This window comes from Panicum hallii, chromosome 6, assembly GCF_002211085.1.
Source record: "Panicum hallii strain FIL2 chromosome 6, PHallii_v3.1, whole genome shotgun sequence".
Lineage (NCBI taxonomy): Eukaryota > Viridiplantae > Streptophyta > Magnoliopsida > Poales > Poaceae > Panicum > Panicum hallii.
The window spans coordinates 40,652,036-40,675,992 of NC_038047.1; the positions used below are offsets into that span (position 1 = coordinate 40,652,036).

A 23,957-nucleotide genomic window follows, 5' to 3' on the forward strand; every position below is an offset into this window, starting at 1 on the left:
CTGAAATCTGAATTAGGTCATGCACAGCTGGGTTCACTGATTTACATCTCCCTTGACCACCAGGAACACTATTCTGCCGTTCAAGGAAAAAAAATTCGAATATTCAGCTTAGAGTGCACGCTACCACTTTGCTAAAGCATGTGTGAAGTGAGGTCCCTGTAAATTTCCTCGCGCCCTGCTGCGGTCGGTGATGGGGTTCAACTTTTGTGGTTGCCGGTGTCGTTCGCTTTCAAAAGAAAAAAAAAAGAAATTTGCCTCGGTCTCTCCTCTGCTCTTTGTATTCTTATTGACTTGTTATGCCCCACCTCTCGTATGATTACGTCTCTGCCGCTGAAAATTATGGACACTGTTAGATTCGGGATCACAAGATTGCTTACATGGCATAGATAATTAGAATAAAGAATAAGATATATCTCATACTTTATACCTGTAGTGATATTTTCGGACTCGAGTAGAACTGGTCAGTACAGAAGAAGTAAGCTACTCGGTACGACTAGAGTAGAACTCCTACTCATACAGGACAGTACCGGACTAGAATACATGTAACTTTATCCCCTCCAGGACGGCTAGGGACTATCTTCAAAGCATAACCAATTCAAGAAAATACAAACCATCACACACAATGTAGAGTATTATGCATCACGCGTGTCTAAATTTTATATTGCTTGCACTTTCGAGTTCGGTCTCAGCGACATCCTGGTTATAATCCTACTATTTAGAATATTTCTCGATAAGTTTGATGGTAAAACACCGAAAGACACTACCAACTAACGTTTAGCTGTTGTCTGCTGATCGACCCCAAGCAAACAGAAAACACACGTCTTACTAGTTATGAATCATGGCATCGCGCCATCACCAAGGTAAGACTAGCTCCTTGGTGAAGCTAATCATGAATCACATCTTATGCCCGCTAATCACATCCTTAGACAATTAGTCGAATCCGATATCCTTGGTACTATCTCTAATCAACTTTCAGGGTGACGGTGATGGTGTGGACCCTTGAGAAATTCAGTCGGAAATCATGTAGGCTTTCTTAAGCATCAAGCCCTCATGACAAGGGATTACGGCCTTACGTTACGGGTATCAATTGAGACGCTAAAGTTTCAGCATTGACTGGACCAGAGTGTAGGCCACGTCCTGTGATGCTTCTTCATCGCCGTAGGCGTAGGTACAGGGTAACTATACGATATCTTCAAAGCACGTACGGGCCGTGTCGAACCATGCGATGACCAAAGGCCTCGACGTCAAATCACAGTCGTAACACAGTAGACAATGCAGAGGCGTATTTACAGGGTAACGTGAGACAAATTTGTTCGAGACTCGACGACTAGGGTGTTAAACACTACCAATATCTCCACACCTTGCTCACGAAAACTTGGCCATTAACTCCAGGTCACTGAACTTGAGCATTAGAGGGTACAGGAAAAGCAGGTGGTCATTCCCCTCGATTCCTAAAAAACAAGGTTACCGGGTTTTCTTTTCTTTTTCCCAGTGGAGGGTAAATGAGAGAGGAAAACGTGGTGGTCATCATATCAGCTAGATACACAAACCTCTATCAAAATATCTACCCTAAATAAACACTGTCCAGGAGTAACTTGGACATTCATCCTCTTCTATGTTGAAGGGGGGCATGGAGCGCCCATGTATGCTCTGGAAGTATGGATACAGCCTACAAAAGTGCAGCTCTTGGAAGGATCTTCCTCCGATTTCTCGATGCAACGATCGGTTATTTGCATAGCCTTGCAGTCTTGTTTCCAGAAGTATGTCATTCAAAGAATCTCTTAAATGAAATAAACCCCTCAAACGCCTTGTTCCGAAACACTATAAAAAAGCAAACATGATTAAGATGGTAACCAAATAATTAGAGGGGGAAAAAAGATATAGGTGTTCACGTGCCATATGTCTATGCTTGAGCTGTTCCGTATTAGAGCTAAAGAGGGGAGCAACACATGTACATAGAAAACGAAAAAGGAAAGGCAGCAGCCATATGCACTTACACTTTACAGGAAAGATCGTAAGCTAAGGAGTATAATCATGTCCACCTGTACATGGTCAGCTTATTCCACTTGTTCGGTTCTCGAACCAACTGTCTCCAATAAATCTTCGCTGCTGCCTTCAGCAACTTCCATTTCCTTCACCTTTTCGAGCTGCCTGAGGAGATCTAACCTATCGGGAGCATATGTGGATGGGATCTACACAATTACAAATACACAAATAGAAATTATTATATAAAATTGTCACAGCGTGGAAGAAGCGGGATCACAAACTACATACCATTGAAGGCACATATCTCTGGATGAAGGCCAAAATAGCAGCATGACCAACTGCAGTAACCTGGGACACAAAAGCAATTGTCACAATGCTCTTAACACCAAATACATTTACACTAATGCTATTTCGTAGGTCAGAGTATATGATTGATGTCACTCTTCGACACAGAATAAAATACTTGATCATGGTGATTCGGACACCAAGAATAGTCTAGGTTGTCCAGAGTCCACACAGATAAGGTAAAACGTTAACAGGATTACTCCACCCAAATTAAATGAAATGATAAAGTGGGCCTGTAAGTCCTCTATTTGTTTAAGAAGCAAAAATACAAGTACAAGAAAGACTCACTGGCAAAAGCATGAGTATTCCTATAGGAACAACAGATGCCAAATCTGTCAGGGTTCTTTGAAGAGCCTGCTTTTCCTTCTGAGTTAGTTCATCCCCAATAAGAGCTCTTTTCAGCAAACCCATAGCAGCTCCTGTATCAATTGCTAGGAGTTGTGTCCCTTGCACCACAGTCTGTGCAGAAAAGTATAAATAAGAAATGAGAGGAATGGAACTAAGTAAATATTGTGATGAGCTCCATTGGATGGCAAAAGGCTCTTCGATAGAGTTAACTGGATTATTCAATCCCTACTATAACCATTCGCAATGATACCATGGACTCCTTCAAGCGTCATTATCATGAGATACAACAGAAGAAGAAAAGCTTTGTAAAGCTGATAAAATTAATGAACAACGGTTTCCAACTTTTTCTGATGGTATACGCTACATGTGTTTCTTACTTGCTATGGGATCTTAAGTTTAGATGGCCATACCGTTGTAGTCTCCTTGACCTTCTCCACTGATTTAGTTATAACATTTTCTTTCTTGCTAGCCTCACCGGAAGGCACTGATGCAACAGGTGACGGCGCAGTTGTTCCGTCTGCAACACCCATCTCCTGGAAAACAGGACTTGACTGAACAGAGAGTTCTTTCAGAAAAAAAAAATGTACCAGTGACACCATCCATTATGGTTAAAACTGCAGCCAGAAAACAACAGCTAACAACAAAAAAGAGTGCAATTAATCTCATAGCATTGCTGATCTCCCATTCCAAATGTTCACTCAGATTCTGTAGAACGTGTAGTTTTCTATTTCAAAATTCTTTAAACAGGCATACCTCCTCCTTTTGAGCATCATCTGCACTCTTCTGCACTCGCTTTTCTAACTCGATCAGCTCACGCCTCAGCTGTTCAAAGCGGAATATGTCATTTGACTCCATGTTTTTCTTCTCCACATTGGCAACAGTGCCCTTCAGCAAAATATGGATAATCTTGTCAGATTAGGAGTATGCTGCAACATCTTATGAGATAAAATTTAATGGTATTCTTCTGAAGATCAGAATTAATTTTCAGTAATTAATTAAAGCCATGGCCAGTGCTGTCAGGGATGCATTTTATAAACCACTTTACGCTAGATGCTGATGTATTCTTAAATGCACAAAACAAATATACAGTACAGCATCCATACATCCTGATCTGCAATTTGAAGAGCTGGCTCAACTTTGTTTCCCGAAGACCGACCAAAGAAGTCCCAAAACGGACGGCGTTTATTATCCACCCTGACAAGAGAAATAAGAAACCACTGAGCAGGTCTATTCAATACCCTGAAACCAAACCGCAGAAGATATCACAACCATGTATAGGCAATTAATTACAAGAGAATGCCACCTGCTTCCTGATTTTTGTGGTGCTGCAGTATCATTGGTCCTGCTACCTGTCTTTCCACGTCCTTCCTCTGAAGTAGGAGATACTGGTCCGCTACTTGCATCAGCCTAATGAACCATAAAAAATAGCACATTATCATGATTGTAAACCAATTCTAGTGCCAACCGTAATGCAATAAACTATACAGTTTGGGGTGTAGTGTTGCCAACTGATACATTATGCATGTGATGATCTTAGATCATTATAATGCAAACAGCACTGGGAGGATAGACTGATGTGACAGCTGCTTGGCATAAGAAAATAGGACTTAAGATGAGAATGACAAATGTCAGTGAGAAAATTAGATTGAGTTCTCATTGCTTAATTGAAAAGAGATGCAACTGATGCAATGCTATCACTAACCAATGCAATGAAAAAGATCCAAGCTTAGTTAAGATAATAACAGAAGAAAATTTACGCAAACCATGTGCTACAGTAAATCCAAGTAGGTGTTCATGTGTGCCAGTATCCTGGTGCACTGCCCATGACAGGTGGAGTGCACTGGAAATCCATAAAACGTTCTTCCCAATGCAATGAGATCAGAGAATCATATTAACGCACGGCTATGCTTTCTTAGAAGCATCATGCGTGGCTGAAAGGTACTGAAACAAAAGCAAACCAATAAAGGTCACCTCCAGATATTCTGCTTTTGCTCGAAAGGATGCCTCAAGAAACTCAGCTTCTTTCTTCAGTCTCCTTATCATTTCAAGATCAGAGCATGCAGCCTTTAGATCCTCCTTACCAGAGTTGGAACTGGAAACATGCAATTCTTGAAGCAAATTTTCTAACTTAACCAAAGCTTCCTCAACACTTTCAAGTGACTGCAATGATTGAAACCAATTTCAACAACATTTTACCAACTGGGGATAGCGTCTATTTTAGAGGCAATTATCATCATAAACTTAAAATAAGCACTCCACATATGCAAAATGGATTTAATTCCCAAATTAAGTTCGTCCACCATATATGCAATTATCCATCCTTTTCCTTTTACTCAAGTAGATCTTCCAGTACATCTAAGGGCATGTACAATAGTGCCACCTCAATCATCTACCACATCAGCAAAATCATAGGTAAAGCAGACTAGGAGAGTGTACGACACACGCTATCTCTTAGATAAGAGATTTCTCTTAGAGGTTTGAAGGGCACATATAGTCGGTGCTATAAGGACGTCTCTAATTTTTGTGGAGGCGTAGACAACATTTTATAGTTACCGTTAACACCTTTGGCATACACGTGTTAAATACACTAAGAACTATATCAATAGTATTATAGAACATACTTTTGTTCGAATGTGTAAAATCATGAAAATATATTAGCAATTCTAAAAAGCATTCCACAATAAATACCTTGTCAAAGGAAGCTAACTCTGTCCCAGTATCCAAGTCTTCTTCAGATTCTGGCAAGCCTCGGCCTTTTGACATATTATTTCTACAACAGGTTTAGCAAATAAATAAATCTACTGAGTTAGGAGAACAAATAGTGCAACCTCCTGCTCAATTCTTACTTTGATATGTCAATCTCCTTCATGCAGTCACTCAACATGGCATGCCTACAATTTTGAACATTAAGTAGAAAATTAATCAGTACTCACATACCCATATCTGCACAAAAGAGCAAGATAATCATCATCATGACTGAATATTGACCTACCCCTTAGACAGAAATTTTGCTGCCTTCACATTTGAAGGGTCCTCAAGCCATGAGCTGTACTTTATAAAACTAGTCATCCAATAAGAGCATACATTTAAGACTCTTGATATTACTTCTCCTTTAGACACTTCTTCTCTACCTTCAGTATCAGTTTTTGCACTTGGAACATCATTATTGTAAAAAGGAAGCCACTCAAGCTCTTCACAGACTACCTGAAGGTGAGAAAGACATATGAACACGGAATGCTGAGTAGCATTAAAAGCTCAGTACACTGCCAGCATACTGACCTCCACATACAGCTGATATGAACTAATCGAAGACAACTGTGGATAATACAATACACTCCCACCAATAAGATACCTGGATTATTATAAGCTCATTAAACAGTATACAGTGAATCATATTTAGGCAATTAAACTGGTACGTTAAAGCTTCTTATTAACTGAAACATGGTTTCATTGAGAAAATGCAAAAATCTACATTCACATAGATCATACCTTACAATACCATTGAGTGAATCATCCAAATCAGTAAGACCATTGGAAGACAAGTACCCTTGTGTGCTTCTGGCCAAAGCAATGAAAAAACCAAATATTGCAAGATCCTTTTCCAGAACCTGTAACAAGAAATAAATAACTATATCAAATTTGCAGCTAAGGAAGAGGTTTCTATGACTATAAATAGATCATTTTTAGTTTCAACCTCAATACTTTCACTTGTTGTCAGTCTTGACCATATCTTTTCGCGATCAAGAGCACGAAGTAACTGTTTCTGAACCAGATCAATCCAAAATGATATCTCAAGACCATGATCATTAGTAAGTTTAGGAACAGCAGCACGAGGACCAAAATTATGCAAAAATTCTCTCTGAAGCCCAATATCTTTCGTTAACTTATACACTTTACTTAGAGGGACAAATTCAAGAAGCATATCCATGAATCGACCAATAGTATCAGGTACCATTGAAGAGAATTGTTGACAAGAAACTTTTGCTGATCCAAGCTTTGTGATTGCAGCAAGACAGATCAAACCTAGCATAAGCAGAGAAAGGTCACTTTCACTAGTATTCATCTTCTCACCTTCACAGCATCTGACAGCAAACAAGAGAAAATATCCATGAGTCTTGGACTAGTTACTGCCTGTGAGCATTTTATTGTCTAAAGAATACAGGGAACTTACATTGCTGTTGCAGAGTTAAACAGTGGATCACTTTCAAAAATGTTTACAAATTGTCTCACAACCAAAGGATTTTGACTGGATGAATACCATTCATACAATGTAGGTTCCCTCTTTGACAATTCATTCTTGATAACACTCTCGAGGGGGTTGAGCAGGCGGGACAAACTGCAATAAAGTAAAATATCACTGAATAGACACCCAAGAAAAGCTCTATCGAGTAAATCATAATACAGAGCATCAATCCAATGTCACTTGAACATGCTACGAGTAAAAAAGAATCAATATGAAGAAGATACAGATTCATCTTCATTTATTTATGCAGCTACCAAACCAACCAAAATCTAAATGAACTATGAAAACAACATACATTTTAGTTGGCATCATGATAAATAATATTATACCTAATGCCTAGCTTTGCTAGAAGTTTGCATGTTAAATTAGCATATGAAAGACATTTAAAAACTCTATTGGCTAACTATATGTACTAGCATGAATAGAACCACGGCACCAAGACCTTCATATCAATAATAATTTAATATCACTCCACTAACCACATATTATCTTTACACTCTTGTCATCAATACTTTATTAGTTCTGTGTGTTTGCCAGTTTGGTCTACTTCTGAATCAATGAAATGCAGCTACAACTTAGCACTACTAGCCTATCGACCCGTGCTCCCACACGGGCTAATTAGAATTAATATAAAAATAAGACTTATAGTTAATAATTATAATTATCTATCACATTCTCTCTTTCATCTATTAAATATTCTAACGTACAATACTCTAAAGATAAATACTCATCATTATCTAGTTGTAATATGTTTAGTTAGTAACAATATTTTTCACTTTGTATCACACCTCCATATGTATTTAATTGAACCATCTGTTTAAGCTATGTGAACAACATAAAAATTGGTATTCTTATATCTTCCCCATAGATGACACGCACCATGGGTAGTATTTTTATATAAGCAATAACATAAATAATATATTAATAATGGCAGACATAGTAATTTAGAATTTTATATTGGTGCACTTTAAGATTTTGTTATAATTATATAACTTAGATTCAGATTTAGGAGTTACTTTAACTTTTAATAATGACATAATTAGATAATTTATATACAAACTTAGGGGGTTATTTGACATTATTTTTATAATGGCAGAGGTAGGTAATTTAGATACATGTTTAGGGGGTTACATTAGCCTATTTTCATAATGGTAGAGGTGGGTAATTTTTTCGAAAAGATAACAGATCCAATGGCTATTATGATTAGAGTTGTCGGATTGATTGCCGGATGTTTCTGTTTTTTATGAGAATCTCTAGGATTTCTCTAGTTTTTAGAGTGACCACCTAGGATCCTAGGTGGCTTCACGTGGAGGCTTCAAAAGGAGCCTCCAATTAGTAATAGTAAGATAGGCCTCAGCAGTAACTTTGTTTCTTGCTAAGAGAAAATTTCCAATTAGAATCCAAATTTCTTCTAAAATGTCATAGATGAGAGGGATGAGCACAAGATGGGAACTAGATTGATTGCTTCTTGCTTTGATTGTTACAAATCCCCTCTTTATGTAGGGGGTTTACTTGACTTCTAAGAAAGATATCTAATCTATTGATCTTATCACTAACTAACCCTAACCCTGAGGAAGAGGGCATGATGTTACTGTAGCAGTCATGCACCGGCCCAACCCTAGAGAGGCCATCTGGCTGCCCATAACATGAAACTAATCGGCCAACAAATGAAAAGGCATACTTAAATCTTTTCTTAAGAGTTCCAGTTACAAACGCCATGGTCCATATGCATTGCAACGCAGGACCAGAAAGTTATAGCGTTTACAAGCTCTGATTGACACCATTTCGATATTTGAGACGCCACATGGCACACATGAAAGGCATACTTCAATCTTATGTGTTATTATCATTTTAGATGGAAAGGAACTTTTAGAATAGAAATTTGCTCCCACCAAACTTCAACGCAAGGGGTACAATGGACTTAGAAACAAATTAATCTGCTACAAAAACACATTTAAGCAATAAGACATGAAGGCAAAGGAAATCGCTAGAAGGTAGACCTCCTTTGAACAAATACATTAATATCTCTATCTCTGCCATTCCCGCGAGATGAAACATCGATAACTGCTTGCAACAATGAGTCTACAGCAGCCTGCAAACATCTTCTGTAAGATTTCAGTGAATAGAAAATATGTATCTTGCAGGAATTCTGGACCCTGCAGGGCACAACTACAATAAAGTATATTGAAGATTTCTTGTAAGAACTAAGAATCATCCAGACAAACAAGTTCAGTTGTGGTGCTTAGCTCTAAACTGGTTATAGGCAGCATATTAACACATAATAATAAAAATCCAAGAGAAATTTATGTTTCTTTTAAGGAACAATAGAAACCTAATATTTACAATAAATTTTTTTTGTGGGTGAATGATTTTAATAATATGTTAATATAGTGTCAAAAATTTGAAAATGGTGTGATAGAAATGACTGCAAACATTCCTCCGTTTCTCCATGTGAAGAACAGGGGCAAATGACTGCAAAGTTCAGTACTCTACCTGGTAAGACAGTGATTTTATCCATGCATTGTTGTCAACACCCAACCATGTCTTTGAAAACCAAGAGCCCTTAGATGATTTGCTGTGCTCTATGAAAGCCAATTCAATAGACCTCGCAGCATCATGAATTGACTGGACAAGTCCATTGCTGATATCTTCACTTTGAAATGCTTTATTCAATTTCAGCCTTATTTCCTCCATGCTGCTTGCCGAACCAACTTGCGTTGCTCCATTAACAGATACACTGTTTCCGTCATCATTAGAAGCCAAAGGAATAATGTGAACTATCCTTCTAGTTCTCTGGAAGACTCCCTTTTGTCTCCGAAACTCCAACCATCTAGCACTGTGAATGGTCCTGTCACATTCTGGCGTTGAGCTCCTCAAGTGGCACTTCCTCTTCGAAATGCGGGGATGGAATTTTTGACTCTTCAGATCGATGATGCTTCTGCATACAAATCTGAACCCATATACCTTCTCAAGAGTGTAAACCTTCGATGTGCTGCAAACACAAATCCTTTGAGCCATTAATGATCTGATCCTGAAACAATGCAAATGAATTTAACTACAGCATGAATGGAAACTTTCCATCAATGTATCACAATAGATAATCATAGGAGTCCCATCAACTAGTCCAATCAATACAAGCCAGAGGCAATCAACCATCTAGGATAACGGTCCTTAATTACAAGTGAGAGCAAATTGGATGTATATCGAGTCACGTCATTCATAGAGAATAATCTCAGTGTATCAGACACAGAGAGCATCCCCATTCCCGATTCCCGATCCTCCCAAGTCCGTTCTAGAGATTTCCAATTTGTAAGCTCCAGTGTCTGAGACCGAAATGCTACACAGAAAATGGCCAAACTAAGCAACTGGCTACACATTGACACGGTTCTCCAGCGGGAAACCGCCCACGTATCCGCGTCAATTCGACGGCCAATTGAACCAACCTCTCGATTACAACCAACACATTAGCGCGATTCATCCGCCCACGAGTTAACGGCCAAACACCGAATCGTGGCGCCCATCAACAGCGCAAGCGGATAGGAGAGCGGTCGGACCAACCTGGCGGTGCACCTCGGCTCGGCGCCGGCGCCGAGGGGGAGGTGAAGCGGCTGCGACGCCATGGCGGTCGCCATCGGGCGGCAGCTACTGCGGTGTCTCGCCGGCGGCAGTGGGTCCGGAGCGGGCCGGGGGGCGTCACGACAAGCGACAGCAGGGCGGGGGGCGGACGGGGATAGGGTTTATATGGGGAGTGAAGCTTGCGGTGGGGAGGAGCGCGATGACGAGGAAGAAGGGGAGGCGAGGAGCAAGGGGCGAGGAGAGGCGAGGGCCCCGGAAACGATAGGCGCTGGACGAGGCCACCGGTGCCTTTGCCGGGACGCTTCACGGGGACCAGACCATTTCGCGTCGCCCTTTTTTCCTTTTTTTTTTTTGGCGCTCGACTAGACAATTCTGTTTTGGCGTCGCGGTCCGCTCGCCCCCTGTTTCTTTCTGATTACCTCTGGTCTTCTTTCTTTGAGCCGATCATCCTCTTCTTCGGCAGTTGGCACTCGGCAGTTGGCATCGTAACGAGCTCACTCTATTATTGCCGTGAAGGCGACTCCAGCTGCAGCTCTATTAAGTGAAGAACAATCTCGTACAATCCTTTCATCATTAAGTGAAGACCATGCAGAAAAAGATTAGGATCACGTATGTTACAGAGAGATGCGATTTGAGTATGAGACTGTAGTACTGTGACTTGTCTGAATTCTATGGCTTTGCGTGTGATGCTGTGAGCACGTGCCCTGTTGTGTGTTTGTTTTTGTGCGTGAAGCAAGGCTCTGTTTCTCAAGTAACAACAGTGAAACTTGCAGACCTAACACATTTTGTAATCACGCCCACATCCTGTCTTGGTAACCAATACCTCTGTCTATATGTACCCAGGTCCATAATATTAATATCCATATGCACATATAGTGTCCAGTTAGTTTTTCAAAAATAAAACAAAATATCCAGTTCTCCAAGATAAAGTTTGAATTCAATTTGTGAAAGACAGTCCATCTAGCCTCCAGACATAATGCAAGAGCAATCTACCCACCAGATAGGACACAATGCAAAGGATAAACGTTGAACCGAAAATGTCCGTGCCAAATACTGCAGTCATCGAAGTTCATTTCAGAACACAACAGTATGGTACACAATGTCACTACGCTCATACAAACGTCCAACAGCTGAATACGTCAACTGTCTCCAAAATAAATAAATAAAAGCATCAAAGAATCGAAGAGAGCATATCCTTTACTTTACTTTCCATGAGAATGCTTGCACCAGTTCCTCAAACCACGGTGTAGTTTGGGTATCAACCTCAACAACACTGACAGGACTTGCGAGACCAAAACTTGAGCAGCAGCGAAGGATAAAAGATATTGCAATGGAATTGGGGATTCTATTTACTGCCAGAAGTAACACGGATATATGCAGTTAAGCTTCTGGAGTTTGCTCTTGCCCGCCCTCCTCTTTCGCGCCATCATCAGTCATGCAACTGCCACTTGTATGACCACTAGGGCGGGTTCCATAAACATGCCCCATCTTTAGTCGCTTCGTTTCCATATAGCGCCGATTCTCATTGGTTATCGGTGTAAGCAACGGCACTCTGCCCAGGACACTTAAACCATAACCCTTGAGTCCAGTGTATTTCGCAGGGTTATTAGTCATCAGCCGCATAGTCCTGACACCAAGGTCGCGTAGTATCTGCATAGGAGAGAGAGTAATCAGTACTAGCGGAAGCTAGCTGAAAACAGCTCAAATAAGTTATCTTACCTGTGCACCTATACCATACTCCCGGGAGTCAGCAGGCAGTCCTAGCTCCAAGTTAGCCTCAACAGTATCCCGCCCATCATCCTGTAAGTTGTAAGCCCGAAGCTTGTGACCCAGCCCAATGCCCCTGCCTTCATGACCACGAAGATAAACTACTACACCCCGGCCAGTTTTCTCAATCATGGTCATTGCCAGAGCAAGTTGATTCCCACAGTCGCATCTCGCAGACCCAAATATGTCACCAGTTAGGCACTCCGAATGCACTCTTACTAGGATATCCTGGCCATCGCCAACATCACCCTGCATACAAGTGAAACGAATCATTCTAAAACTACAAACCTAGTGCTAAAGGAAAAGAAAGACTAGGCGATATTTCACATTTACATAGGCACTAAACTCATAAACACAGGAAATGTTTTTGGTTGTCTGCAAGTAAAGCCATATCATGGATATAACTGCAGGATCAGAAATTCAGATCTTCGGCTGATATAATGGATGGACTTCAATTAGTTTCAATGTGAAGCATTTGGTCACAGCATTTTACACCCTTCGGTCCATTGCATGCTATTTTACCTTTCTACACCATGCAATGAAGTCCTTGTTTTTCATAGTTTGAAAGCTGTACTGCAAAGTTGCAACTTTTTAAACCTGACGTTCTAATGGCAGCCACGATTCTACTGAACATAACATTTACTAAGGCATGCATAACCTTTTGTTCTTGAGAGGAAAGGCATGCATACCTTCACCATGGCAATGTGTTCCATCCCATCAATAAGAGATCTATAGCAATAGGCTTTAAACGATCCCCATTGCAACTGCAAAGGTGTAACACAAACACATTCTACCAATCTGTCTCTCTTCCTCCTATATCTGCAGATGGGAATTATTTGCAGCTTATAGATTTATAAATAAGTAGGGTATCATAAAACATTATGCATCCTAGTATAATCATCCATCAATTGCAGCTTTTATTTTCCACAAAAAAATTTTGTAATATGGGTCTACTTACAATGAAAACACATCTTTAGCGCACACATACAAAATACCCATAAAAATGAACTGGTTTACTTACTGTTTGTCATACAACTGTCAGGATTAAGTATATAATAATTGTTTTATCTAAATCAAGCATGGATTTCATCCTTGTAAAGAACTGCTACCTGAATATTCAAGATATAGCTAACCTTATCAGATCTGCGATTGATATTATCTTCAGGTTCTCCCTCTTAGCAAATTGTTGCAGTTTCGGTAATAAAGCCATGGAGCCATCATCATCATCAACAATTTCACAAAGAACTGCAACAGGAGGTAACCCAGCCAACATAGCAAGATCCACTGATGCTTCAGTATGTCCAGCCCTTTTCAGCACACCACCTTCTCTATATTTAAGAGGAAAAATATGTCCTGGCCGGTTGAAGTCCTCAGGCTTGGAATTAGGAGATGCAAGTGCTAGTATTGTGTTTGCCCGGTCCTTAGCTGAAACCCCAGTTGTTGTTCCCTCTTTGGCATCCTAAAATACATATGTTTAGCAGGGAAAGATTATAGACAGAAGGATAAAGTACAAAATGCAATCAAGGAGGATCATTGTTACGTGCAAAATGCTTTCGCTCAAAACGTGCTGCATTAGTTTATTGTTTCCAAAGTACAATCAGCACAGCTTGCACTCTTTTACCATTAATACGAACTTATTTGAATGTTCTTTTCTACCAAAAAGGAGTGCTTAAAAGGGAAAAACTCTTACTACTGAAACAGTGAAGGCAGTTCGCAGTTTCTCTTCATTTTCCTTTGCCGTCACCATAAGAGGAAGTTGTAGCCTTTCCAGATCCTCTTCTTTCATGCTGACACAAACAATCCCAGTGCCATGCCTCACTATAAAAGCCATAGCTTCAGGTGTGACCTTTGATGCTGCCATTATAAGATCACCTTCATTCTCTCTGTCTTCATCATCCACAACAATGACGTACTGCAACATAAAACTCAGTTAGAAATTCATATATATAACAGAATTGACTTGCCTGGCATAATAACCACATAAATACTAGTAAACGCAATTCTGAGGAGAAAAAGGGGGAGTACTTTTCCTTGACGAATGTCATCAATAGCTTCAGGTATAGATGAGAAACCCTCTGTCGGGCTGTCTAGGTCAAGCTCATCATCATCAGCAGAAAACCCATCAACAACAGGAGCCATATCAGCTGCAATGGTCCCAAGTGCAGCAACATCTGCTTGAACTGAATTAGATGGATTGGCCTTCCCATTTATAATAACATTCTCTGATGAATCACCCCCAGCATAAGATACATGAAGGTTTCTGAATTGGTGGGTATTTTCCAAGCGAATGGATCTGATTGTCCTTAAACTGTTTGACGTAGCAGTCGGTAGAAGCGAAGTATCACAAGGCAACCCAGAAGTCCTGTACCTACCATGGATGCTGTTCAACCGAAGGAACAACATCAGAGTCATGAAACAAGCACATAGGATCTGAAGATAAAAATAATACAAACTTTTGTCAATAAATGAAAATGAATGGGGTAATTGTTTTTCCTCAGCCAAGTTCAAGGGGAGTGTAATCAGGCAAGTGAAACAAAACAAGAAGCAAGCTATTTATCCATGGACTTCCTACTTCACTCATCTGCTTCTATTTGACTTCCGATCAGCGATATGTGGGCTAACGCTCGAGCCTGACAGACCCTAGAACCCTCCGATGCTATAATAAAACGTAACCAATATTGGATACCTAACTCGCTCCAAACACAATACCAAAGTTCACTTCAGTACACCCAGGTTTACTGTTCAAGAGTCAAGACACGCTTATGGTGATACCCCTAAGACCTTCTGTTAAACTACATTCTCCGGAAGCGAGCCCATGGTCTCTCGCACGAACCACCCCGCCACACCGGTTTCAATGCAAAATTAAGCCAGGTCGGCTGAGTTGAGGGGCTCACCGGGCGCACGACGCCGTGGAGGCCATTTTTTTCACGAGCTGCTCCGGCCGCGAAATTCCGCAGCCGGCGCGGGGATTCCTGGCGAGAGACGAGACAAGCCGCGGCGGATTGCGAAGCTCTCCTCGCGGTGCGCCGGTGGGGGCACGAGCACGACCAGAACTCCAGAAGGTGGGAGTGGGACGGATGGGGACGTCGCTCCTCGCTCGAGAAGGCGGTAGATAGGATCGAAGGGACGAACTGATGACTGTACGCGCCGTGGACGTGGAGAGCGCTGGCCGTGTGATCCGAGTCGACGGTGCCGATTGATCTGCTCGAGGGCACGGGACGCGGATGGAGCGGCTGGGCCGGAGGGACATGAGGCCTTTCCGCAGCTGGTTTTCCGCCCGTGAAATTGAAATCAGGCCCGTTTTTTGTTAGGGACGCTCGAGCCCATTCCCGCTCCGATAAAATCGGTGGTGATCGAGAGGGAAAGTTGGGCCTCGTCGAATGCAAAGCCCAGCGCAATCGATTGTTTCTTTTCTTGGTCTCGGTGCAAGCGATAAACCGACTCGGCGACTCCTCATTCAGCGAGCTTGAGCTCGGCTTTGAAAGATATGAACAGCTACACTTTCAATGCGATATCTTGTATAAGATCAACGAAAACTCTCACTCTACTGGATCGAATTCGGCGTGGAGAAAGACCATCCTCTACTCCACACATGACTTCTCCTCCGTTCCAATTTGGTGATTATTTTAGCAAATCTAGATTTATAAATTTTGTTATGCATCTTAGATATATATTATGTCTGTATATAATAAAATTTATATATTTTTAATTTACTAAAACGATCTGCAATTTGGATCAGAACGGAGGGAGTACACGTTACGTACATCGAAGCTGAGAATGAGATGCATACGCACGCCATACCGTAGAGTTTGTCAGTAACGCATGCCACGCAAACCTTATCAGACGGCACACTAAGGCTGATATCAGCAGCGTTGCTATCCGCCCGTGTAAAATCGCTGGTGCTCCCTCGTTTGCACACCGCTTTTTTCAAATTGCAAAGTCCGATAGCTTCGCTGCTGATATCAGTCTAACCATATGCGATCCCATATGGCCATATGCCCATATCGACAGCTGAGCCCCACGGGCCTCGGCCACACCTGATGATCCCAAGCTCTACCCTCGCTGCCTCTGGGGCCCACGCCTCGTGATGATCTGTGAACAGAAAGCACCGGTTCACATCCAAGAAGCATTCACGCAGAGAAGCTGACGACCTGGCCCTACCTTTACACACCAGCGCCACCTGTCAGTAGCAACCTGACAGATCGCGCCTCCCCGCTACTGTACAAAACAAAACAAATCTTTAGCTGTTGCTCTCCGACGGCTGCAGGCCACTACCATCCCTCTCGCTCGGCCGCCGCCGCCGCCAATGGAGAGCCTCCGGCTCGCCGTCTCCCACCGCCCGGCCCTCCCGCTCCCTACTCCGCCCGGCCACCTCCGGCGCCGCCATGTCCACCTCCAGCCCTCCCCCAATTCCCTCTCCCTCTCGCTCCCCATCTCTCCCCACCTCGCCCCAGCCGCGCGCCGCCACCTCCCCCCGCTCCTCGCCGCCGCGCCAGGCTCTCCGGCCGCGAGCCCCAGCCCGGCCCCGAAGCCCGCCGCGGCGGCGGGCGGCGCGAAGCCGCTGCCCCTCCTCCTCTCGGTCGCCGCCGGCCTCGCCGTCCGCTTTCTCGTGCCGCGCCCCGCCGAGGTGACCCCGCAGGCGTGGCAGCTGCTCTCCATCTTCCTCTCCACCATCGCGGGGCTCGTCCTCGGCCCGCTCCCCGTCGGCGCGTGGGCGTTCCTCGGCCTCACCGCCACTGTCGCCACGCGCACGCTCCCCTTCACCGCCGCGTTCGGGGCCTTCACCAACGAGGTCATCTGGCTCATCGTCATCTCCTTCTTCTTCGCGCGCGGGTTCGTCAAGACCGGCCTCGGCGACCGCGTCGCGACCTACTTCGTGAAGTGGCTGGGGCGCAGCACGCTGGGTCTGTCCTACGGGCTTGCCATCAGCGAGGCGTTCATCGCGCCTGCTATGCCCAGTACTACGGCCAGGGCAGGAGGGGTTTTCCTTCCCATTGTCAAGTCACTGTCTCTCTCGTCGGGCAGCAAGCCGAACGATCCATCGGCGAAGAAGCTGGGTTCCTACCTTGTGCAATCGCAGTTACAGGTAAGGAACGATGAGCTTGATGATGCAGATGACTGCTGGTTTTATAGTAAGATGTTACATACGAATCCCGCTGTTATATCAGAGATACAATTCGGCTTGGAGCTTCTAAATTTGCTCCAGATGGATGAATCTGTGCATGTGCTTAGATGTAGAGGCATGCATTTTGCATTATCCTAAGACTGAGCGAATAATATTGATCTATATGCATTACTGCTGATGTGCATTAACTATTGTAGATGCTACTAGGATTAATAAAATTGATCTAGGGACTTCTCAGGATAAATTTTCTCGTAGACGTGCATTAACTATCATAGATGCTATTAGGATGGGGGTAATGAAAACTCCGCTCCTAAGATATTTCAATGTCTTCTAGGAATCTGCAGTGTTGCTAATCACCATTGAACCGGAAAAGTGCATTCATTCTTCAGTGTATACTGAAGAGTGCATTTTAGGTCATAATAGATTGAGCCCTCGATCACATATTTGTAATGGCAGGTCATTTGACTCTACACCTTGTGACATTGGTATGAATTGTAGCTTGTAGTTTACAAATCACTGCTAGTCTCATGGATGGCTGCCTGTTTTGGACAGGGGCAAGTACAGACCCTGATACCTGTGGGGTATAATATCTTTTCAATTTTTTGCTAAACAGTTTGTTAGATCCTTGTATATCTAGTTCTTTTTTTCCTCAAAAACTGTAGATTCATATGCTCCTCAACCCACTGGGTGGATCTAGCATTGATTAAATGGGCTTTTAATTTTGTTAGTGTTTGTGCTAATTGCATTAGTGGCCAACAGCTCTGTCTATTTAGGAGATATTATGTATCAGGAACATTAGAGTCTCATTTTGGACATTTCAACTTTTTCAACATAAAAGGAAATATCAGGCGCACAACATTATATTGCTGAACATATGCACCAACTTGATTTCCTCCCTTGGATCAAATGTGAATGGCCCAAGTGAGTGGTGGGAATCGCCCCATTCTCATGGCCACCTTTTTGTTGGAACTAAATCTAATTGGCCTAAATCATCCCAAGAGGGATTTAGAAAACTCTCACCTCCCACATGGTTCACTCAGATTAAATCCAAGGGACATGATTGGGTTTGTGCACATATTGACCAATATACTCTCGTGCACCTGACATTTCATTTTCAACATAATAGTCCTACATTTAAGGATGCCGCTTTATGTCTTACCTTCTTTCTTTGATATTATACATATGATTGTGTTATATAGCATTGAGCCTACCCCTTAGATGATATCACCTCAGGTGATATGGAGGTGAAGAAATCCTTAGTGGTCTCTGCGAGTGCATCCTTGGCACCTTGGTTGCTTTGGAATACTGGAAAACACATGGTGCGCAATTAAGCGTGATGCAGACTGCTGTATGAAATAAATTAGTTTCCACTTAAAAATCTACTACTACCTAATGTAGTTGTAGTACTCCCTCATTTTTCATTTTAGAGGAATGCATGTGAATTGTTTGTTTTCCTTGTTTACCCTCATCTATTGCTCCATCTTCCAGCATATAAGTAACTCTCTCACTAACTAGTTTCTCTCCCACTTGTTGATATATTTTTTTTCTTGTTTTTCTCGTGATTTATGAGCTTCTATGTTTGTGCGCACTCAATCCGAATAAGCATAATGATTTTAAATGAAGAGTCTACTTCTTGAAAGGAGAATTCTGATGTGTTATGATGCCATAATTAATCAAAGTAGCAGAGAGATACATGTGTTAGTGCAGGCTGATTTTGGGATCATGTATTCTTTTTCTTTGGGAGTTCAAATCTCCAACTGGAAATGGGAAGTAAATCTCAAACTGCTGATGTTCTGTTCATTAAAAAGAAATAACAAACTATACTTAATTAGGAAATGCTGCATCTTAAATATTTCTGTACACATGAGTGCTCTGTAGTTTGACTACTTATGTTTTCACTTATTCATTAAGCTCATTTACAATTGAACAATGTCATTAATGTGTGTGTTTCTTGTGCTTGATACTTGGCAGGCGTCTGGCAACTCCAGTGCTCTCTTCTTGACAGCAGCTGCGCAGAACCTTCTGTGTCTGAAGTTAGCAGAGGAGATTGGTGTTAAGATTGGAAACCCGTGGATAACTTGGTTAAAGGTTGCTAGTTTGCCAGCACTTGTTGGGCTTTTAGTGACTCCTTATTTGTTATACAAGATATTCCCCCCTGAAATAAAGGACACTCCTGATGCTCCAGCATTAGCTGCTCAGAAGCTTAAAAACATGGGGCCAGTAACAAGAAATGAATGGATCATGATTGGTACAATGCTTCTTGCAGTCTCACTATGGATTTTTGGGTAAGATTTTTCATTTAGGAGGATTCTTACCATAAATTGACTTGCAATCTCAAGTTTTACTTTTGTGAACTTGACTTGTTCTTAATTTGTTTCTTTACACTGTTCTGTGGATTGCATACACATACACACACAGAAGTACCTTTCTTGATTGGTGCCTGTTGAAGTACTCGTTGCGAACCATGTTCACCAACAGCACTGTTCAGCATGCTATTGGTGTATTCATTATTGTTCCGTGTAGTGTTTTCCCCTGAAAGGTTCATTTATCAGTCTGAAATAAGCAGCGAGTTCCACTCAGGGTTTTGTGTGGACGTTTAAAATATTTATTTTTTCTTTGCAGCCAAGAATTAATATGTTTCTAATGTAATCAGTTCCCCCTTTTCTTAGATGTGGGAAAGTTTATTCTGATCCTAATGGTGCAGGGAAACTATTGGCGTATCTAGCGTTGTTGCTGCAATGATTGGACTCTCAATTCTTCTCCTGCTTGGAGTGCTGAACTGGGAGGACTGTTTGAATGAGAAGTCTGCATGGGACACCTTAGCTTGGTTTGCTATTCTAGTTGGCTTGGCTGGGCAACTTACTAGCCTCGGAATTGTGTCATGGATGTCGAGCTGTGTTGCCAAGGTTCTCCAATCCTTCTCGTTGAGTTGGCCTGCAGCATTTGGTGTTCTTCAGGCCTCGTACTTCTTTATTCACTATCTGTTTGCAAGCCAGACTGCACATGTTGGTGCTTTGTACTCTGCATTTCTTGCGATGCATTTAGCAGCTGGTGTACCAGCTCTAATGGCAGCTCTTGCTTTGACGTACAACGCAAATCTCTTCGGTGCACTAACTCACTATAGTAGTGGGCAATCTGCAGTATATTATGGAGGTATTTTTTTCTTTTCCATCTTTTTTCTTGAACACATGTTTTCCAAATTTGCTAGCAATCCACTGTGTTGGTTTGGTACCTTCCATACTTGTTTCTGCCCCAGCTTTCAATGTAGATGCATGGAGCAGTTCATTAACTGATTAGCCTCTATCTTGTACTGCAATGTTTAGAACACATTCTGACATATCATTTGTTTCCATTTGACCACTTCAATTTACTGAATCTTTCTTTAGGTATTAGGTATGTCAAGCGTATTTCACTATGAAAACTACCCCCATATCTTTGTCAGAACAAAACCATGATTCAGTGGAGCCTCGTAATGGAATGAAACCACAAGAGAAGCCGATGCGCATACAAACATATGAATAGATTTGTTTTTTTTACTATTATTAGGTATTTCGTTTAGTGGAAGTTTTGTATTTATTTTCTAGTGGGTAACCTGATGTTTTCCTTGTGCAGCGGGGTATGTTGACCTTCCTGATGTATTCAAGTTGGGTTTTACAACAGCCGCGATCAATGCTGTAATCTGGGGAGTAGTTGGTGCATTCTGGTGGAAATTTTTGGGGCTTTATTGAGTCTTAGAGCAGTGCAAGTTCATGAAAATTGCACCTTACTAAACCTGTAACTCATGATCCACCATTGGAGGGGGGTCATTTTTCTTCTGAGGCACTCGGTGAATGCATAATAATAGAGTGATGTCCATCTTCGAAGTTTTTGAACTTGCTACACTTGCACAAAATGATCAACCCAGAAAGCAGATGGGTTTTCGTAGGTTGGTAAGATCGTCTTATATCTCCTTGATGTACTATGGCATCTCCCCCTCAAGGGAATTAAGTGTGTGGGTGAGTTTTGATGCCTCGTATCTTGGTCTTTTGAGGCTGTGAATCTCCAACGAAGGGAATTATTGATACCTCAGACAGCGTAAATTGTGCCCGGGAACAAAATACCTGCACTTGCCTGACGTGCTTCAAAGAACTAAAACGGTGAATTGTGACAGTGAAGCAAACGTGCTCTAACGCTCAACGCAACAATGTGAGGTACTGGAAGTTGAATTACGGGCTGAGTTGCTGTGCACTTGTCTGCAACATGAGACGTTGCTTAGCGTTAAAACCGCTAGAAGGTACAGCATTTGAAAGTAAAAAACGCCAGCCAAGTTGCCTGGTGGCTAAATAGGATGCCCATTTTGAGAGTGGTACTTCGGGTCCGTTCGTTTCCGGGATCTAAAGACCGAAACATCTAAAGTTTAGAGGTCCGGCACCGAACCGGCCTCTAATCGCACGAGTGGCCTTCCTTTAGAGGCCGCGATTCTTTAAAGGGAGCGAGCACTCTAATCGCATCGCGATTCCCAGTGCTACCCCCATCCTGCTCTGCTCCCCCCCCCCTCGCGCCGCCGCCCCTGCTCGGCTGCTCCCCCCGCGCGCCGCCGCCCGCTGCTCCTGCTCCCCCCGCGCGCCACCTCTTTAGTTCATCTTCTTTGCCCTTCAAACGGATCTGTTGTTGGTGGACGCGTCGCGAGCCGCGCCGCCGCCGCCCGCTGCAGGCCCCTTGCCATGCCGCCGTCTCCCGCCATAGGCTTCACGCCACGCCGATGCACGCCACCGAGCCACGCCGCCGCTGGCCGCCGCAGGCCCACGCCGCCACTGCACGCCGTAGGTCCGAGCCGCCACACGATGCAGATCCGCTCCGCGTCGTCATCGTCGTCGTCGCCGTAGATCCGCAGGGGAAGGGAGGGGAAGAGAGGGGAGGCGTCGGGAAGGGAGGGGTGGCGTGGGAGGCGGCGGCGGGAAAGGAGCGGAGGGGTAGGGGAAGGGAGGGGAGGCGGTGTGAAAGGAGGGGCGCTGTGGGAGCTGACTGGGAAAGGAGGGGAGAGGGCAGGGGAAGGGAGGGGCACATTTGGTAGATGGCGATGGGAAAGGAGGACCGAACACTTATCACCCCCTTAATTTTCTGACACCCCGTTTTTGGGCCCCACATAATAATCTAAGTGTTTTTAATGCATTTGCACTTTATATCACATTGCATGGATAGGGGGGTAAAACTGTAAATTTACTCGTATTAGAGGGCTGTAACGAACAGCGCTCTAAATATTAGAGGTCTAAAATGCTTAGACCTCTAATTTACAGGACTGTTTTTTAGAGACCTCTAGGGGGAAACGAACACGCTCGAACGTTGAGGTGTTCGTGTGAGAGGTAACAGACGATGATGCAACGTTTAGGTGTGCTGTTCTGATCAAATTCGTGAGAGGCGATCGAGACGTTCCTCTTCGATTTGGTCGAAGCAGGCGGCAGCTACGATCTACTAGACCGGAACAATTCAGCAGTAGACAGTTGCTCCCAAGGATCTATTTCAATCACCGTCGCGTTTCTTAACTGTGCTTCTGCACATGATTGCAGCGTTGCGGCTGTCACTGAATTGCAAGGTCGATGCGCAAGCCAGATAGATAATTGAGGAAGAAGGGTCGTTAACTCGTTATGCCCTCCTCTCTCAGGCTCTGCCGCCCTACCAACGCCTACGCTTCTCCTGTTCGCGGCGGTCCAGCAATGCGGCGGGGGTGAGGCGGCCGAGCCGGCCGGCGGTGGCACATGGCAGCAACACCAGCCGACCAGAGAGCACGAGACTTGAATACACGTACACCGTGCCCGCCCGGAAGTCGGAATCAACGGGCGCCTCGGCCGGGCCGGTTCGGCCAGCTTTTTGCGTGACGACGACCCCTGACCCAGGCCGACCTGAGGATACGAACACGAGGAGCTCGGACGGTTGTGCAGCCAGCAGCCGGACAAACAGGCTCACGCGCCGCCCGCTTCGTTCACACAGTCACACGACCTCCACGGCTAGGGCCGGCGGCGGTGGCGACGCGGGGCAAGCAAAACGTTTCCGCTCTCGCCGTCGCCGACCTCCCGCTCCGCCGCGCCTCCAAGGTCCCGTCGGCCGGCGTCCATCGATCGACCAGGACTGGCCGGCGGACCCGCTGGGGCTCACCGGCTCGGCGTTTTCCGCCCCCGCCGCGCCCACCCGGACCGATCCGCCCGTTAGGTGCGCGTGTGGGGGCTCGCCCGGCACGTACGCGGGCGCGGAAAGCAGCGGGGACGGGGCGGGACCAGGGACGCCAGGCGGCCAGAGCCCCCCGCGCCCACGCGGCCCGCCGGCCGGTGTCGCCGTCCCAGCCACGGCAGACGTGGGGGTAAACTAACGAGCGCCTTTCCGGTCAGGGTCGACCACAATCTCACACGCCGCGCGCGTGCCGGCCTTGCCTTGCCTCGCCGCGCGTGGCGTGGCGTGGTCTTCCCGTTGCCAGCCCGTGCGCGCGCGCACGCCGGCGGGCGGGCGGCCGCTCCACCGTGCACTCCTTGTACGATCCTCTCGGTCGCCGTGCGCCGGGAGATCGAGGGGCCGCCGGATGACGCCACTCCGTTG

General features: G+C 44.1%; 3 protein-coding genes across 5 annotated transcripts; 1 reads left to right on the forward strand and 2 right to left on the reverse strand.

The window, feature by feature from the left end:
- Window positions 1–1,335: 1,335 nt before the first annotated feature.
- On the reverse strand, window positions 1,336–10,791 carry LOC112896798. Of its 2 annotated transcripts, none has more exons than XM_025964928.1 (19): window positions 10,481–10,791; window positions 9,416–9,953; window positions 8,923–9,014; window positions 6,851–7,015; window positions 6,374–6,761; window positions 6,169–6,287; window positions 5,959–6,031; window positions 5,672–5,883; window positions 5,526–5,570; window positions 5,368–5,449; window positions 4,651–4,839; window positions 3,983–4,086; window positions 3,783–3,873; window positions 3,433–3,564; window positions 3,090–3,212; window positions 2,620–2,790; window positions 2,275–2,334; window positions 1,998–2,192; window positions 1,336–1,821 (listed from the first exon to the last, which is right to left on the reverse strand). In XM_025964928.1, exons 1-18 carry the CDS (start codon window positions 10,552–10,554, stop codon window positions 2,058–2,060), a joined length of 2,793 nt encoding a protein of 930 aa, XP_025820713.1. In that variant the 5' UTR covers window positions 10,555–10,791; the 3' UTR covers window positions 1,336–1,821; window positions 1,998–2,057. The 2 variants fall into 2 exon arrangements, with proteins under 2 accessions (XP_025820713.1, XP_025820714.1); XM_025964929.1 differs by having other exon boundaries at window positions 9,416–9,914; window positions 10,481–10,789.
- A 727-nt stretch (window positions 10,792–11,518) lies between these two features.
- Window positions 11,519–15,406, reverse strand: LOC112897411 (probable bifunctional riboflavin biosynthesis protein RIBA 1, chloroplastic). 2 transcript variants are annotated; one of them, XM_025965702.1, is made up of 7 exons: window positions 15,160–15,406; window positions 14,291–14,695; window positions 13,956–14,177; window positions 13,399–13,724; window positions 12,955–13,084; window positions 12,218–12,514; window positions 11,519–12,148 (listed from the first exon to the last, which is right to left on the reverse strand). In XM_025965702.1, exons 2-7 carry the CDS (start codon window positions 14,675–14,677, stop codon window positions 11,879–11,881), a joined length of 1,632 nt encoding a protein of 543 aa, XP_025821487.1. In that variant the 5' UTR covers window positions 14,678–14,695; window positions 15,160–15,406; the 3' UTR covers window positions 11,519–11,878. The 2 variants fall into 2 exon arrangements, with proteins under 2 accessions (XP_025821487.1, XP_025821488.1); XM_025965703.1 differs by having other exon boundaries at window positions 11,525–12,148; window positions 14,291–14,645; window positions 15,160–15,376.
- A 1,107-nt stretch (window positions 15,407–16,513) lies between these two features.
- Window positions 16,514–21,453, forward strand: LOC112897728 (dicarboxylate transporter 2.1, chloroplastic-like). Its single transcript, XM_025966122.1, has 4 exons — window positions 16,514–17,351; window positions 19,362–19,675; window positions 20,095–20,543; window positions 21,003–21,453. Exons 1-4 carry the CDS (start codon window positions 16,572–16,574, stop codon window positions 21,116–21,118), a joined length of 1,659 nt encoding a protein of 552 aa, XP_025821907.1. The 5' UTR covers window positions 16,514–16,571; the 3' UTR covers window positions 21,119–21,453.
- The last annotated feature ends 2,504 nt before the right edge of the window (window positions 21,454–23,957 follow it).

Excerpts from the sequence above, each read along its gene's own strand:
- LOC112896798 (XM_025964928.1), bottom strand. The coding sequence starts at position 10,554 with ATGGCGACCGCCATGGCGTCGCAGCCGCTTCACCTCCCCCTCGGCGCC. Across the intron at positions 9,954-10,480 it reads GAGCCGAGGTGCACCGCCAG|GATCAGATCATTAATGGCTC; the intron begins GTTGGTCCGACC and ends GCATTGTTTCAG. Across the intron at positions 2,335-2,619 it reads GAATACTCATGCTTTTGCCA|GTTACTGCAGTTGGTCATGC; the intron begins GTGAGTCTTTCT and ends TTTGTGTCCCAG.
- LOC112897411 (XM_025965702.1), bottom strand. The coding sequence starts at position 14,677 with ATGACTCTGATGTTGTTCCTTCGGTTGAACAGCATCCATGGTAGGTAC. Across the intron at positions 14,178-14,290 it reads ATGACATTCGTCAAGGAAAA|TACGTCATTGTTGTGGATGA; the intron begins GTACTCCCCCTT and ends TTTATGTTGCAG. Across the intron at positions 12,515-12,954 it reads AACACATTGCCATGGTGAAG|GGTGATGTTGGCGATGGCCA; the intron begins GTATGCATGCCT and ends ACTTGTATGCAG.
- LOC112897728 (XM_025966122.1), top strand. The coding sequence starts at position 16,572 with ATGGAGAGCCTCCGGCTCGCCGTCTCCCACCGCCCGGCCCTCCCGCTC. Across the intron at positions 17,352-19,361 it reads TTGTGCAATCGCAGTTACAG|GCGTCTGGCAACTCCAGTGC; the intron begins GTAAGGAACGAT and ends GATACTTGGCAG. Across the intron at positions 20,544-21,002 it reads ATCTGCAGTATATTATGGAG|CGGGGTATGTTGACCTTCCT; the intron begins GTATTTTTTTCT and ends TTCCTTGTGCAG.